At 47.8% G+C, this 16,477-nt stretch overlaps 1 protein-coding gene across 3 annotated transcripts in view; it reads right to left on the bottom strand.

Annotated features, from left to right (window-relative positions):
* Positions 1-371: 371 nt before the first annotated feature.
* Positions 372-16,477, bottom strand: part of LOC121669557 (zinc finger protein 862-like) — a 31,446-nt gene continuing 15,340 nt past the window's right edge. The window contains exons 5-7 of one of the 3 annotated variants that reach the window (XM_042038638.1): positions 14,184-14,371; positions 10,454-11,104; positions 372-9,615 (exon numbers count right to left, since the gene is read on the bottom strand). In XM_042038638.1, the coding sequence (XP_041894572.1) occupies positions 7,451-9,615; positions 10,454-11,104; positions 14,184-14,371 (3,004 nt within the window). In that variant the 3' untranslated portion in view covers positions 372-7,450. Of the gene's footprint in view, positions 9,616-10,453; positions 11,105-11,869; positions 12,300-14,183; positions 14,372-16,477 lie in introns of those variants that run through there. The other 2 variants (XM_042038640.1, XM_042038639.1) reach the window with 2 other exon arrangements.

Here is a 16,477-nt window from a genome sequence, read left to right as displayed (position 1 = left end):
GAGCAGCCCTGGGCTGCTGGGAGGTGGCAGCTCCTGGAGTGCCTGCTGCAGCCTTGGCACAGCACCGGGATAACCCAGCCCATGGGGAAAGGATGCAGCTCCATCACAGGACATGCTGAACTTGCTCACCAAGGGGCGGACGTCGAGGGGCTGCAGTGACACTCAGCACATCAGGAAGCCAGTCACTCAGGAGGGAGAACTACCAGCATCTCAGGGGGCTGCAACTGATCCTTCTGGATTAATCAGCATTGGATCTGCTCCTTACAGTCCTGGGCTGGGGGAAACGGGAGTGCATCAGCTTAGATGCCCTTGGTCTGGGAAAATGACATTAACCTCCAAGAACAATTTAAAGAATTAGCAACCCAACTTGATAAATTTAAATGGTTTTTTTTTATTAACAATCATTTTACATTACAAGGATAATATGACAAAAGGAAAGTTCTCGTGTACATACTATGATATATCAACATAGCTCTATTCGTATCCAGTGTCCTAGGTCCTTTCACACAGGTACTATAAAGCATAGTCTGTAAAGTAATAACATTTTAATGTCTCCAAAAGAGTGATATTAACATATTAATACATATGTAGTAATAGACGTCTAGATATTTTTCTCTCATTTCATAAGTGTGTGTGGTGAGTGAGTGGGTGGGTGGGTGGGTGAGAGATCACTTGAAACAGTTCAGTAGGGCTGTGCTTGGATGTGGACACGGAGAGGTTTGAGACAAAACCTCGTTTTCTGGAAGTAGAAATGCCTTTTTGCTAACTGTCGGGTGAGTTTATGAGGATGCCATGACTGGCAGAAAACTCCGTAGCCCTCCTGTAGCATATGGGACATTACAGCATATGAGACATGGTTCCCCCGTGTAGCCCAGCGAGCTTATTCGACATGAGGTGCAGTGCATGGGAGCCCCTCGCCGGGCGGCAGCACCACCAGCAGGGTGGGTGGGAGGTGAGGCCGCGGGCTGGGCGCATGCGAGTGTCAGTGGCATCGGAAGGAGGGGCTGGGAGTGAGAAAACTGTCTCTGAGGTTTGTGAGGAACAGGTGCCGAGAGCTCCCCGCCGGCGCTGCGCGGCTGAGGGGCTGCGGCAGAGCGGGGAGCCGCCGCCGGGCAGGGGCGGCTGAGGTGGATTACCAGTTGTGTGGAGGAGAGAGGCCTGGGAGAGGGCACTGAGGTGTGTGACAGGGCTTGGGGGCAGCTTGCACAGCGTCTGCTCGTGCAATACCAGTGTAACGAGCCATTCGGATGTTGGAATTACAACTCACCCTCCTCCCGACCGAAGCCAACAAATAAAACAAACGGCAAGGAGTGCAGCGGTTGCCAGGCCTGGCGCAGAGCTGCAAAGGCAAACCTCCACGCTTTCCCTCCAACCCTTGTGGGGAAGCAGCTCGCTGACTGACCACCTGCTGCCAGACCGGCCAGAGGCACCTCTCAGGTCCTCTCAGGTGTCAGCCAAAGGCTTCAGGATGCAGCAGGGCCAGTGTCCTACGAATGGCTGTGCGAAGGGAGGGATGGAGGGATGAGACAGCTGTCCATCCCACAGGCATCAGCAGATATTCAGGGAGGGCTGATGCACTGCCCAGATCCACCCCCATCCCAGCACAGAAATGCTGGGCATGGGAAAACAGGTGTCTCTTTGCATGGGCAGGGTAAGAGGGCTGCACCCTTCGATGCTTCAGCCTGGCAAGGTCTGAATGCTGTATGCTGAGGCCCAAAGGCACACATGCGACACTGACCATGTCTTCCATACAATCACATAATTTCCTTTCCTCCAGAAAGCCTCCCTGGGCCCCTGGCCAGGCAGGCTGCTCACGGGCTGAGGAGCAGCTGTGAGACCTGAGGGAGCGGAGTGGCTCCTGCAGCAGAACAGTGGCCAGCCTGACCCAACAGAGCAGAATGAGCCTTCCCAATGGGGATCGCATGCTCTCATCCTTATCACTCCGACTTCACGGTTCCTTCTCGTTTCTACTGTTCCAGCTCCATACACCATCCCTGCTGTCTCCAACTGCATGGCTGTAACCCTTCCTGCACTCAGTACCGCCCTGGCTCTCCTGCTGCCTTTACTGCAGTGCCACGGCTGTGTCGCTGACCGATGCCCGCAAGCGCACCCACGCTCTCGCTGGTGCCGCGAGTGCCGGCCAGCACAGGGTCTCCCTGGCAGTGTGCCGGCGACTGCCGAGGAACGCCAGGCAGAACAGCAAAAAGCCACGTCTCCACGGTGCCAGTGCCCGCAGTTGCCAACCGCATCCATGCAGAGAGACAAAAGTGCATATGAGGGTGGGATATGTATCCGTCCAAGTGCGAACACACAGGACCTCAGCAAGAGGCTTTCTTGGGAGAAGGACACTCAAGCATTTTCCCTTGCCAAGACATTCCCCTATTAAATAAACCTTATTTATCACTTGGTTAACATACCAACAAGGAAACCCTTGCCCTAAACACAGCCAAGCCCCTCTCCATAGAGTGCTACACATGTAAATGCAGGCCTCAGTGTATGGCTAAAACCATCCCAAAGTCCAAAGTCTTCAGTGTTACGTGCCTTGTGCTAGAACACAGGGCCAGCCTTACACAAGGGTGGTTGAGTCTATCTCTATATTATATCTTTATATCTATTGAAAACATAGAAATATATAAATATATAGGATTTCATTTATAGATATATAAGCATGTGATTTTAATCTTTTTTACTGTGTGTATATGTACTGGGATGTGCGTATATACAATATATAGACCATATGCGTATGTACTGTATACATACACTAGCTTACATGCACACACATCATACGTGTCTCCAAGGGAGACAGGAATTGCATAGGCATTACTGCATTGGATACAATGGCTGGGGGATTAACGTACCATTTCTCTGCTTTTAAGACCTCTTTTGACAGGGCTGAGAGGGGAATCTGCGAAAGCAGAGGCTGTTGCTGCTTATTTGCAAGCCAGCTGTCTGGGCATTGGTCAAACAAACAGCAATCCTCATGAGATAAGAAAGGAGGGGGACTCCAAAGACCCCGCAGGCCATCTGGTTGAGTTTGTGCTGTGAGAAAGAGATGGACCGAGCCTGAATCATGTCTGAACAGTCATACCAGCAAAAGCTTGATCAGCATGGGGGACATCACTGCAGCTGGCTCAAGTCCCAAGGCAGACAACACATGAGGACCCTGCCCACCGTGTCCCCTCACAGCCCCCATAACTTCTATGTGCTTTTGCTGGTATGGGAAGAGCTTTGGTCTCTTGTGAGGATTATCCCTGCTGAGGTCGGTCTCGTGGCCGGAGGGGCCGGACCCCTGCGGACACCGGTGAGCCCTGCAGAAGGACATGTCTAAATGTGCTTCACAGATTTCTGCTTCACAGCAGGGTAAAAGAGGCAAGGAGCCTGAGCAAAAAGTGGGGAAGGGAAATTGGCAACCAAAACTCCCATGGGCTAGAAATACAAACCCGAGGGTCTGGAGAAATGTGCATTATTCACAGTCAGATGCCATAGCTAAGATGCAGGGGAAGGAGACAATAAAGAGCTCATTAGAGAGAAACGGAACCCTCTGTCTTTGCAGCCTAACCAGTTCAAGATGCTGTGAGCAACACGTTCAAAACAACTCCTCTCACTCTCTCGGCACAGCAGGAAAGGCATTGATTAAACCAAACACATGGCAATCTTGGAGCCACAGAGGCCTCCCTCAGCACCCCACTGAGCCCTCCCCATGCCTGGTGTTGCCTCCTGGCCTCACTGCCACCAGGCTGGGCCCAGGCAAACAGAAATGCACCTGCTTCTGGGAAAGGTTGGGGAGCCCTGGGAAGCCAGGGGTGCTTTGCATTGGTATTCCTCCCTCCTCCCTATCTTGTCTATGCTGGTAGTCGTGTTTCCACAGACTATCCATGAAAGTAAGAGCTACAGATCTGAGATAGGCAGGTAAAGCTGGAGGGAAAGCTTGCAAAGCACCTGCATTACCTTAGGACAAAGGCCAGGTTTATTTTCTGATGTGCGGGTAACAGGGAATTGTGTTGGAGGAGCTGGGATGGGCTGGGCCGGGCTAGCTCCTCTGCCAAGCTCTTGTCTACCTCCATCACCAATGTAAGGGGTCTCTGACCTTTCCCATCACGGATATCCACAACATCCAGTGGCAGGGAATCACCTTTGCAAACACTTGCTAAAGAAACAACTGCTCTGCCTGCGTCAGCTGGCTGCCAGAGAAAAACCACCACATGCTGCACATTTCACTATGCTATTAGAAATAAGAGCTGCCAGTGAAAGGTGTCACTGATGAGAGCAGGATTTGCAAGAACCAAAGGGAAGGAGTGACAAATTGGAAAAATAATTTCTGAACAGGCCTCTGGCAGCTCTTACCTTGCCATTTCCTCCCCAGTGGCAAAAGTTAGGAGGCTTGGATCAGGAGTTGTAAACAGGCCTCTCGGGCTGCTCAGCACAATCCCTGGGGGAGCATTCCTCTCTCCAAAGGTGTCTGGAGACTGTCCCCAAATGTTCCTTCCCTCCATGTGGGCCAGGCACTTTGATGGGTCTCTGTGCCAAGGAGCTTTTGCTACTGCAAACAGAAAGGCAGGTGATTTTTCCCCTCCACCCACGAAGAGCTATGGATTTCTATGGATTCTATGATCTATGTTCACCTTGCCCATCTTCAGTCAGAAACTAATGGAGCAGCAATTTTTCTCTTTTTTATCTTTTTACATCTCCTCAAGTTTTAAAAAGGGAGGAAGCCTGCCACCTCCCTGGCAGCAGTAGCTCCATGAGCTTTGTGGCAGCACCCTGAGCAAAGCCAATGCACCAGGCCTGGAGAGCTACGAGCACCTTGTGTATAGAGGTCCCTACTTCATGGTCAGGCAAACAACCACCCAAGTCTGCACAGCTGGCAGAGGGTTTCCAGTTTAATTTTTACTCCTCTAGATGAATGCATCAATTTGATCACATCGTTTCTAAGGAAATACAAGAAAACATGAATGCTTTCTAGGTGTGTCGTATCAATGCCCTGTGTTGCAACTGTGTGATGCCCTGACCTAACTTGTGACATTCCCATGAGGACCATGAGGAAGAGCACCCAGCGCCTGCACCCCTGGCGGCAGTTTGGCAGCAGGTGGGTGGCCCTGGCGCAGGTGCCCTCTCCTGCCTGAGCCAGCCTCAGGCTGCAGTGCTGTCAGAGGTAAGGCAAGGGGTAAGTGCTACAGAGGGTGCTGACCAGCCCTCACTGCTAAATTCACAGGGTCCGCTCTGCTCTGCTCGGACCGTCTGACTGAAGGGCCCCGTTTTACAGCAAAGGGGCGTGTCAGGACACGAGGACAGGCCACCCCTCGTGCTTTGGGTGGGCTCAGTCCCTCCTCAGTCCCACAGGGACAGAGGAAAACACTTCCAAAACCCTGACCAACACCAGTCTAGCTGTTCCTGTGGGGTGTGAAAGCTGAATCAGTCCGTAGTGGCTTGGCTGCACACCTCTGCCAGTGCTGGCTGTGAAGTTCTGCTGAAGGCAAAGGGGTTAGCAGGAGGTGAGTGAGACCTAGGTAGAAGTGTGTGTTTTCCTGGGGAAGACAGTGCGTGAACCCTGGCAGTGAAAGTGACTCAGAGAGAGATCGGTTCCAAACATGCTACATCTCCATTGAAAACAAACAAAAAAGTTTAAAAAATAAAATAATATTATATATATATATATATATATATATTTTTATATAAATGAAAAGCTATCAACTAGCAGCAACGGTTCTAGAGATATCTTAGCACCAAGACCAAGGGCAGGGGGGTAACAGGAGAAAGGAAAAGTTCAGTGTTGCTGATACCACCATCATGTTTCCAAACAACACAGCTTGGCACAAAGCTCATCTCTCTGGGAAGTGAGAACATGTTGGCTTGGACACCTTTTGGTCAACACATCTCACTCCCACGATGGTCTGGTCAGGTTGGTGCTGTCCATGCCACATCAGCAGGGCAAGGCACTAGCATCTGTGGAGTTTTTGCACCTTTTTTGTTTGTGTGGTGTTTTTTTTGGTTGGTTAGTTGGGGGTTTTTTTGTGAGTTTTTTTCTCTTTTCTAACCTGAAGTGATATTGTGTGGATGCCTGGAGCTTGTTTACTTTAAAAGAATAAAACAAAGAAGAGCCCCAAGCCCACAAAACAATCTCTTTGTGATGGAAGGTGCAAGTCCCCCATTCACATTTCAGCTGGACTCTGCATTCCTTCAAGAAAGGAAGAAATATGTCGCAGGAAGAAGCAGAACATCCCTTCTTCCTGCTGTCATCAGTCTGCTGTGCTGTGGAACATGTTACCTTGGTCACAAGAGAATAAGTGAACCTTTGTAGGACATCACACATGAATATAATCCAAGATAATCTTGCATTGATAGCTCCTGCCACCAAACTGCAGCAGGTTTTTCTTTCAGTCATTCCAAACAAAACAAAACAAAACAAAACAAAAACCCCACAACAATCTAGGATTATAAAGACATAGTATAAATAATGTAAATTAGAATATAATTTTTTAAGCCTTTGAATCTCCGCCCAGAGGTGGCTCTTGACTCATTGGCTGTCTAGCTTCCACAGCAGCCCTGGTTTTGAATGAATAGTTGTATATATATATATATATTTATCTCATACAATATAAAAATATAAATGCAAAAATTTCCCCCTGCCTTCTCTATTTTGCTATTTTATAGTCTGCACATGACATCATGTTATAACATACGTATGATAGACCAGTACTATGGTTATCATAAAAGGAGCTGAAAGCCAAGTATTACTCTACAGCCCAAAGGTACGGAGAACTGAGATAGCAGTATCACAGTTTAGTGGAGGCATTTGTTTCTAAATCAGAATAAAAACCCAAAATCATGCCCCCAGCCCTTCTCTCCTGTCAGTAATCTCTTGAGTGAAGAAAGCTTCCACTCAGCTGAAGAGAACTGGGTGGAGCTGGGGGCAACATAAACATGCAGGATGCTCTGTTGGAAATCAGAAATCTGATGGTTGCCAACAAAAGGCTCAAATGGCTCAATAACTGGGCTGAACAATGGAAAGAGAGGCAGAGATTGAAACTGAGGGGAAAACAAACAAACAAACAAACAAGCAACCCCAAAACAAAACAAAACAAAAAACAACCCAGCAAACGACAACACACATACAAAGGAAACTGCCGGGAGGATGAGGCTGACAAAAGACCCGTTGTCTAGCTTATAGGTTGTTGGGTTTGAACATGTAGAGTATGGCCCCAGCACATGCTTCTAAAGAATGAAATGTTGCCACCTACATTGCAGCTGCCATGGTTGGAGACACCAGTTAATGTCTAAACATTGTCTCAATCTTTAAAATTCTGCTTAGCTTCTATCAGACGCACATCGTCTTAACTTTTAAATTTTCAGTGTGGGTTTTTCCTTAATATAGATAATATATATTTTTTATATAATATATCAAAGTTTAGAGTATAGTTTAAAAAAATTATCTGATCTGAGGCATTCCTTCCTAAATATCAGGGTAAAACTCAGAGCCGTGGTCCATGCTCTGCAACATTGGCTTCTGGTCAAGAGATGACATCCTGCTCAGCATTTCAGCTGAGAGCGCGTAACTATTGCCTGACTTCTCCTCAAACCAGCTATCGAGTGCCCTTTTGCAATCAAAGTTGGCAATGGGCGGCCCGTTAACAGCAATCGTCAACAGGTCACTGAGTTGCTCCAGCGTGAGCCGAGAGCGGTTGTTCTTGCGCACTCTCTGCAGGGCGGTGCGCCCCTTCTCACAGCAGGCCGAAGAGGTGGGAAGGACTTTGAGGATCTGAACTATTTTATTTAGGAGGGGAAATCTCTGTTTGTATTTACAAATGTGACTGAGCAAGTCTTTAAAACCATTTTTGGTATAATAATCCACCTTGAGTTCTCGCCACTCCATCAGCAGACTCCCTCGGGTGTCCATCCCCTCTCTGCAAACCTCTCTGGAAAATGATGGAACTGTCTCCAGGTGTTCAAATATTTGTACCATATCCTCCTTCCCATAGCTCATGAGCTCATCAGTGCTTCTGGGCCAAGCTGCAAGGTCAAATACCTGACAGGCCTTCACAAATGTCCGGCTGCGGGAATCGAACCTTTGGGCTAGGATCACCTGGGTCTTCTGGCAGATCTTTTCTCTGATCGACTGGAATTTGGCTTCAGCCACCCGTAGATTTTTCACAGCAATGCCATTAAAGCTTTCACGGAAGTTTTCCTCAAATTCCTGCAAGTACTCCCCAGGGGAGTCTGCTAGCCGGCTGATCTCCTGGATGGCCTCCTCTATCTTATCGTCCACCTGCGACACAAGAAGGTACTCCCCTTGGAAGACATAGGCAAGGCGTGAAAGCACAGCAATCACATCCAGCAGGAAGTAGATGAGTTTAATCGACTGGTAGTCCATCAGGAACTGCAGGAGGGCCAAGGCAATGGCAGAAGCATCTGCCCTTTGGGTCTGGCCACTGACGTCTTTGAGATGGGCCACAACCTCAAGGTAATCCTTGATGAGAGCGTTGAGCACATTCTGCTCCCCAATGATCCACTTCACTGCTCGAATGTCCCCCAGGAACTCGGTCTCCTCACACAGAGTGGCAGCAGTGACCCTTAACTCGCACATGAGGCGGGGAGAATAACGATAGAAACTGAGCAGTTGCTTCAAATTGTTTTCGAGCTCCTCCAGACATGGTAGTTCCTTCCCACTGATGGCATCCAAAATTTCCAAGTGGGGCCTGTGCACCATAAAGGGAAGGCAGAGAAGCCAGGGCAACGTCTTTCTGATTGTCATGAACAAGTTGGCTCTCAGGCTGGCGGTAATGTTAGCACCATCAACTCCCAAGCCAATAGTTGGCTTCTCATCCTGCAATCGTATTCCCAGGCTGGAAAAAGCCCGATCTAATGCTTGGAGGTAACTGTCTGTTGTAGAAAAGCCCAGTTCCTGAAGAGACAGGAATTCAGTTGCTGGAGGCCCATCGCTGCTCGTGTACTGCACATAGACCGCAACCGTATCTGCAAGCAAGTCATCACTCTGCCCATCCAGAATGATGCTGAGGAAGGGAGACTGACGGATGCGTTCAACCAGGTCCTCTCGGAGAGCCCGGGCTATATGGTGAATTAAGATCTGGCAGTCTCCTTCATTCATGTACTGATCCACCACCTTGAGCTCACACTTCCTCAGTAGTTCTGCCAGAGGCCGAAAGTCATAGTAGGGCCTGCCCTCCAGGGCCAGGTGGTAGGCTGTATTGAAGAGCAGGGTCATATTTCGGCACATCTCTTCTGTCTTCTCTGGGTGCATCCTGAGCTTGTAAAGCTGCAGGCACTTCTTGTGGAGGTTGCTCTGGCTGTGAAGCTTTATCGTGTGTATCTTGAACTGCTTAGAGCCAATGATGAAGGCTGAAGTCCGTGAGGATTGCACTGTGTACTGCCTACAGACGTGGCACCACATCTCATTCAACGTTGGGGAGTACCGCAGAAACCAAAACTTTTTAAGCCACTCTTGCTTGAACCGCCGTATCCTCCGGCCCGTCGCAGAAGACATCTTGGAAGGCTCATCTGTAGCAGCAATCATGTCATTGGAAACTGATTCATCAGCAGAATCCACCTCTTGGTCATCGTCCTCCATGATGGTGGGAACTGAGATGATGCTTTCTGAAGCTGTATCAAAAAAACAGAAAAAAGGAAAAAAATATGGTATTTACGAAGTTGCTGAGCTAGAGAATCATCCTACTGGTGACAGTAGAGCATTGCCCAAAGAGCTGACCACAACCTCTCCTCTCCTGCCCACAAGACATTATGGATAGAATTTGAATCACGACTTTGAAAGGAAAAGAAATCAATATTTCTGCATAAAATCTTTGTCTCCAACATGCCACACTGAACAGAAAGAAAGGACATTACATCCTGGCCACTTGAACAGTACACTGTGTGACCCAAATATTCCTTTTACTGAAGGCTCCTGGCTGCTTAAGAGCATGTTCCTGGAGGAAATGAAATGTATCTTCAGAAAGGGACACGTGGTTGTGTTAAGGCAGTGAAGGAAACAGAGAGAGATCTCCAACAAGGGACACAGCAGGACATAATTTCATACACAAAGAGAGCACATTTCAGCATTACCACAGAGTCATTCATACTTTCTTGGTAGCATGTGAGGCATTGTGGAGGGGCTTCCGCTGAAAGAGAATGCATCAAAAATACAGCAAACAAACTGTCTGCAATGGAATGTCTTTTTTATTGGCAGTGCATTATTAATTACAATGGCAACAAATAGAGCAAATTGTCATACAGAGTCTTTCCCAGACAGTGTTTTCCACTGTACCCACAGCATCAGCTCCTGGCCCACCCAGTCAAAAAACCTCACGAAGAACCTTCCATGGAACCACAGGTTCACCTGAATACTCAGGGCAAAATGCTTTATATGGGTACACAGCACACAGGCATCTCACTACTCTCCTTAGGCAGGGTTTGGAGAATGCTCTAACTCGGCAAGGCTTACCTGTGGGGTCTGAGAACTCTTGGAGCTCGGGTACCTGGGGTGGTAACATGGGTGGCTCGGGTAACTTCCCAGATCTCAGCATGTCTAACTCAGCCTGCAGCTCCCGGATTTTCTTCTTCAGCCGGATACAGTTGGGGCAGAAGGACGTGGTGGGGATTTCATGGGAGTTGCCTTGTGCAGAGGCCAGTGACAGCTCGGTTGGGCTGTCTGCTTTAAGTGACAGGGGCTCTTCTTCCTCGTCTTCAAGGATGCTCATCTCCTTGGCTGAGATGAAAGAGGAACTGTGAGGGACCTTCCAATCCCTCTCACTCTGGTTTCTGCTGAGGCTCAGGGAGCCGTGCTGCATGGCACTGCCACACTGCTCAAAGATGTCTTCAGCTTGGTATTTAGATGCTCTTCTGAGGGAAAGTGGTGTACTGGTTGCTAACTGGTTCTCTTCAAACTTGGCAGACTCCAAAGAAGCCTCCAGGACATCTTTGAAGATGAGGTCAATCTTTTTTTTCTTTGTTTGGGGGTGGGATTCCCCCTCGTCACAGCTGCGCTTGTAGGGGCTCTTCCCCTGCTTTAAGGTGGTGAACTGGAGTGCTGCCCTTGCATCCTCTTGATTTTCTACGTTCTTTTCTGACTTTTCATTCTGTAACATTTTGTCTCCTAGAATGGAAAATGAGGGGTGGGGATTATCACTGGGAACCGAGCAACATCCCTCAATCTAAAACTCAAACAAAAAAGAACAAAAAGGCAGACTGAATCCCTGCAGGTCTGCATGTTATGTTACAAGCCAGGGAACTGACACAACTCAGTGGAAACCGAGGCTTGCAAGAGGAGAAGCCCTGCTAATGGGCATGTCTGCAAAAACAGAGACAGTCCTGGGTAGCCACAGCAGAGTAGAACCCACACACTTCAAAGAGAAGAGAAACTACAGGCAGCTTGTTTAACCTAAAGGTATAACCAACCTGCGTTGGAAGAGGACTATGAGGTGAATGACTGATCATGGTGGAAACTATACCCAGAGCCTAAGTGCCGTTTTGGCTGGCTGGAAGTCCTGTGCCTGTTTTGACTTGGTAAAAGGTATCAAGCATACAGCAGTGCAGCAAGAGATTTACACCATTTCATGACAACCCCAGAGCCTGTGCACGCCATGGCACAAAGTTTGCAAGCCCCTTTACTCTCGTTCAGTTTGGAGGCTGCTCCAGAAATGCAAAAGTAAAAGAGTAAAAACAACTTGCACACTTAAAACCTAAGGTACACATTGTCAACTGAGCTACAACGGGTGAATGCCCTCCAAGGATGGGACATTTAGCTTGTCCTGGTGGAGTCTGAGAGTATGGCCATTCAGTAATCAAAAAAAAATATTAAAAGCAACCTCATACAAATTATTAATTGCTTAAAATAAAGGGAATAGCCAGATTTCCTTACCTGGAAATTCAAAAGACGATAGGTTTGGCTCAATTTCCATCACTCTTCTATCTTGTAAATAACTTCAAGCATTGATGGCTTCCCAAACAAGACGCTGCTTTATGCTGATTTTTGGTTTTGTTTGCTTAAAGTGTATTCATGCTTTCATAAGAGTTATGGAGCAAAAGCTACCATTCCCTCTCTAAGGAGAGCAATGCTAAGAATGCAGAGAAGATGCAAGACTCGAAACAGTTAGAGTAAGGCACTGTAAAAAGGGCTGGCCTGAATGGATGGGATTTTGCATTGGGTTGGGATGCTGGCTGGGAAACCCAGCCCCTTCTTTAGTGAATCCATAACAACGGATCTCATTTTCAACACATTGACGAGAATTTCTACAGACAAAGCTTTCAGTCTCTCTCTTAGTATTTCCCCTGTTATGGACTACAGCAACTACTGTGAGAGGTAGGGATTTAGAGAACCGGTTCTTCTTTCTCGGTGATTTTTCCCCCAACCAGCCGAGTGCTTCAGCCCTATGGAAAAGCTAGAAATCACAAGACGATCCCTCATATTATTGGTCTCAACTCCAATGATGAGGCGGGTCAGAAACTATCAACAGAAACAAAACCCAGGAACCATGTTATTTTTCTGTGAGTTAGTAAAATGTGCCACTTGGCTTCATTTGACAGACTCATCTGCAGGGATTTAAAATCTTTTAAATAGAAAGTGACTCAACAGATTTTTGTGCTGCTTCCTGACCACCTCCCAGTCCCCTCCCAGCTGAGGCTTCGATGTCTCTTGCAAGTCTAGCATTGGCCCAGGTGATGCTCCGCTTTAGCAACATCTCTGCACCCCTTTTGTGAAGGCAGGCTGAGCCCAGCTTGCAGCAGGATGAGCTCACCGAGATGTCAGGGGGTTTCTGGAATGGTCTCTGCAGCCACATGAGTTTCTACCTGAGGGTGCATTAAACTGTGGCAGGTTCTGGAGAGTCCTGAGGCAGATCTTCACCGCTTGTAGCACAGAGCAGGCTGTGAGTTACTGTTGCAGCTCCCACAAACCATGATACCACAAAAAACCATGACTAAAGGCATGTCTGCATGGCAGGGCAATAGCTTTGGTGCCCCAAGGGCACAGACTGTCTCTTGCTGTACTTTCAGAAAGCACTAAGCCATCTGGATGACTAATGTGTGCATGTCATTGCAGCAAAATCACTGCAGCCTATACCTAATCACTCACTGATGTTCATTAACATAAAAAAGCAAATCCATACCCAGTTAATTCAGAAGTGGGAATTGCCCAAGTACAGCCACCAAGATGTAACACTGCAAGTGCATAACAACCCTAAGGTGATAGAGATAACCACCTTTTTCAAGACATCTTGTCAACCCCACAACTGAAGAGGAGACACCTTTTACCAAGTCAAGGCAGCAACAACAGCTGTGTAATAATATACTCAGGAATTGTAATTACAAAGTTATATTTAGTGTGGCTGCCCCTCGGAGGCCCTGCCATTCTGCATCTAGCCTGGAAAGAAATATTCCTAATTAACTTCAAGTATCAGCATTGTACAGATGAACAGATGCATTAAGAATTTTTGCTTTCCTCTAAAGCTTCCTATATTGCTGACAATACATGGGCCCAAAGGACTGCTGCATTTGTTTCAACATTTCTACTCTTTAGATAGCAATTTTTATCCAAGGAAGAATCAGTCTGACAAGAACAAAGCCTCCTGTACGTTGTACACACATTCTAAGGTTGTGAGACTAAGGAGTCTCTAGCTGATGTCGCGCTGATCCCAAATTATCTTTCTGAAGAAAGAGGAGATAAATTAAACGAGGAAAATGGACAAACACACCAAGGAAATTGCTTTCATATGCACACAAAACCAGCCAGGGCTCCCTCAAACAGGCTGCTCACAGGAGCCAGAGAAAGCAGCATGTTCAGAGGAGAAACCTAATGCTGTCTTGTAGGATCATCAGCTTGGTAATCTTCAGGCCAGAAAGTCTTGTGACAGGGGCGCTCTGTGATCCCTGGGCGTTGCATCGGGCCCTTGCAGCACACACACACACAACATGGCACAACACAACACGTGGCATGACACATCACAGCACTAATCTTTCTTTCATGATCTCTGTGACTGTGGTTATCTTATTCTCCTTGTACACCCATACATCTATGCCAGGCAAAGCTGGGGGCTATCACCCAGAGGTGCTCTGCTTCTAGAAATGCAGCTCTCCTCACACAGCCTGTGCAAAACCTACTTCACCCACCACACTTGGCCCAACTGTGGGGCAGCCCAAGGGGATCAGGAGAAAGGATGGAAAGGGAAGGGACTCACCACTTGTGAAATTTCTGTTGATGGTTTCCTGGGACATACTGTGCAACCGCTTCATGTAGTCGTCACTGTACCAGACCCGCAGCTTCTCCCCAGGGTGGATGTCACGGCAGGCACGGAAGTAAATCCTCTCGCTGTGCTGAAAGGCCATCAGGTTTTGCTCCCTCTCCTCCCGGGAGATGATGACATACCTGAGGGCGAGGAGACAAGGCAGGTGTGAAGCACAAACTTCTCTCCTGTGCTCCCCCTTTCATCAGAATGACAACCATGAAGAAGCCAGAATGGCCTTCAGAGAGAGCCATCAACAAAGCCAGGCTGGAAAGCATGGAGTTATAAGCAATGGTGTGCAGACGAGCATGGACACCCAGGGAACACTAAGCCATTGGGGCTGTTTCTTGCTGGGGAAGGGATGACAAAAATGCACATCCAGCCTGAAAGGATGTCTGCCAGCAAGGGTGACACAGACTCTCCCAGGCAGAAATATCTTTGCCTAGTGATAGAAACAAGGACTTCTGGACTCCCCACCATCACTTCACATCCCAGGGCTTCCTCCCTTGTTCTCAGGAATATCTGGAATATGGCAGGGTTCCTCTGTCTGTCTGTTTCCCCAAAACAATGCCTTCCTTTTTAGTTGGTAATAGATTTGCTTGCTTCTCTCCTCTCAGACAAGCAGAATTGAGATTCAAAGGACAGAAACATGGGCACCTAATGTGCATGGGAGTATGTGCTGGTTGTCCAAGGACATGCCAGTCTTGGAAGGTTTTGCACTTTGGAGTTCAGCAGGGTGTGACAAAAATACAATACAGCTCTGCAACTAGAAACCCCAGCACCACATTGTGGGGATCTCCTAGCAATGCTGACAGAAGGATCACTTTCAGGGCATGGGATTTATTTTCCTGATTTAAAACAGCTATATTTCAGCTCAGAAGAAACGTATTTATTCCCACTCCAAGCAACTGGCCCTGTGCAACTTGCTAAGACAGAGATCTATCACTAGGGTCATATTATTTGCTCTCACAATCCTCTTGTTCCTGCTAGAGGACACGAAAAAGGCTTGGTAATATTGGTTCCAGCTGCCACCAGCATGAGCTTACACCATTTACCCAGGAAGGAGGCCCCGTCATGGCATGCGCAGACCCCAAAGCAGACCTGAACAGTCCATAGCTAAAGCTTATTTCTCCTCTTACGCCATTTGCCTCTGTTATCCAGCACTCCCTGCTGCAGCAACCTCAACAAAGGCAAGGAGGCTGCAGAGGAGCATACGGCTCCTCTGACATCTGCTGCTGCTAGTCCTGGCCCAAGTTCCCTAATGTATATACAGGTACTTGGCTTAGGAAATCTGTCAAATTTTTTGAATATTCTACCTTCTCTAGCCATGTGAATGGACAGATAAAGACACAAGACCACCTGTATGTGATCACACTAACCCACACACACAAGGTCACAAACTTGGTGGAACTTCCCACAAAACACAGAAAACAAGTCTGCAGTGGCAGTGTCTCAGGCTGCCTGAAGCTCAACCAATTCTGGTTTTAATGTTAAGTGACTGTGCATGTGCCTGCAAGCAGTTGTATTTTTCCTAATGTGTGCTACCCAGGATTCTCTGCCATCTACAGTAATTATTTAAACAGCAGACTCTAGTACTGCTAAAATCGGCTTTTATTAACCCTTATTTGCTTCTGATCACAAAACAAAGGAACTTTTAAAGTACCAGTTTATGTACTTATTTGAGAAAGAAGAGAGACCTGGACCAGTGTGGTGGGAAGGTCCTGCAGTAGCACACAGCTGCCAGGCTGTTGCTTTTGGGTGTTAGTGATCGCTCCTCAAAAGGTGTATCAGGCCTTCAGCCAGCCAGGAGATACACAACCCTTGAGACAGACCAGTGTGCTGCGGTCAGCCTGATGCCCTGCAGTACAGGAGCACGGGAGATCCAAGAGGATGCTCTCTCCAGTCCAAGAAAAATGTCAGGATGCTTCCTAGCACCAGCTAAGGAGAGACCCAGCTCTGCATCCCACCGTCCACAGCAGAGCAGTGACAGGATCAGGCTGCCCCTGTGAAGTTTTACTAACCTAAAGTCACTCTGAGATCCTTAACACAACATACATGACTTGTATGTCCACAGCCAGTGGCACCGAGGAATCCATGGAGCAGTGGCAGGATGGTCGGGTGCATTTCCAGCAAACTGCATTTGACAGTGAGATGCAGAAAATACAACTTCAAATGGGAAGGGGAGACCCTCATTAACTATTCCCACCAGGGCTCACTTTTATTATGAAGTATTTTGTTAAGCATGAGCA

The sequence above is a fragment of the Corvus kubaryi genome, unplaced genomic scaffold, assembly GCF_017639235.1.
Source record: "Corvus kubaryi isolate FWS band 111438036 unplaced genomic scaffold, C.kubaryi_AGA036_p1.0 37392, whole genome shotgun sequence".
Classification (NCBI taxonomy): Eukaryota; Metazoa; Chordata; class Aves; order Passeriformes; family Corvidae; genus Corvus; species Corvus kubaryi.
Note: the sequence above shows the minus strand (reverse complement) of the source record. Positions and strands in the feature narration are given on the sequence as shown.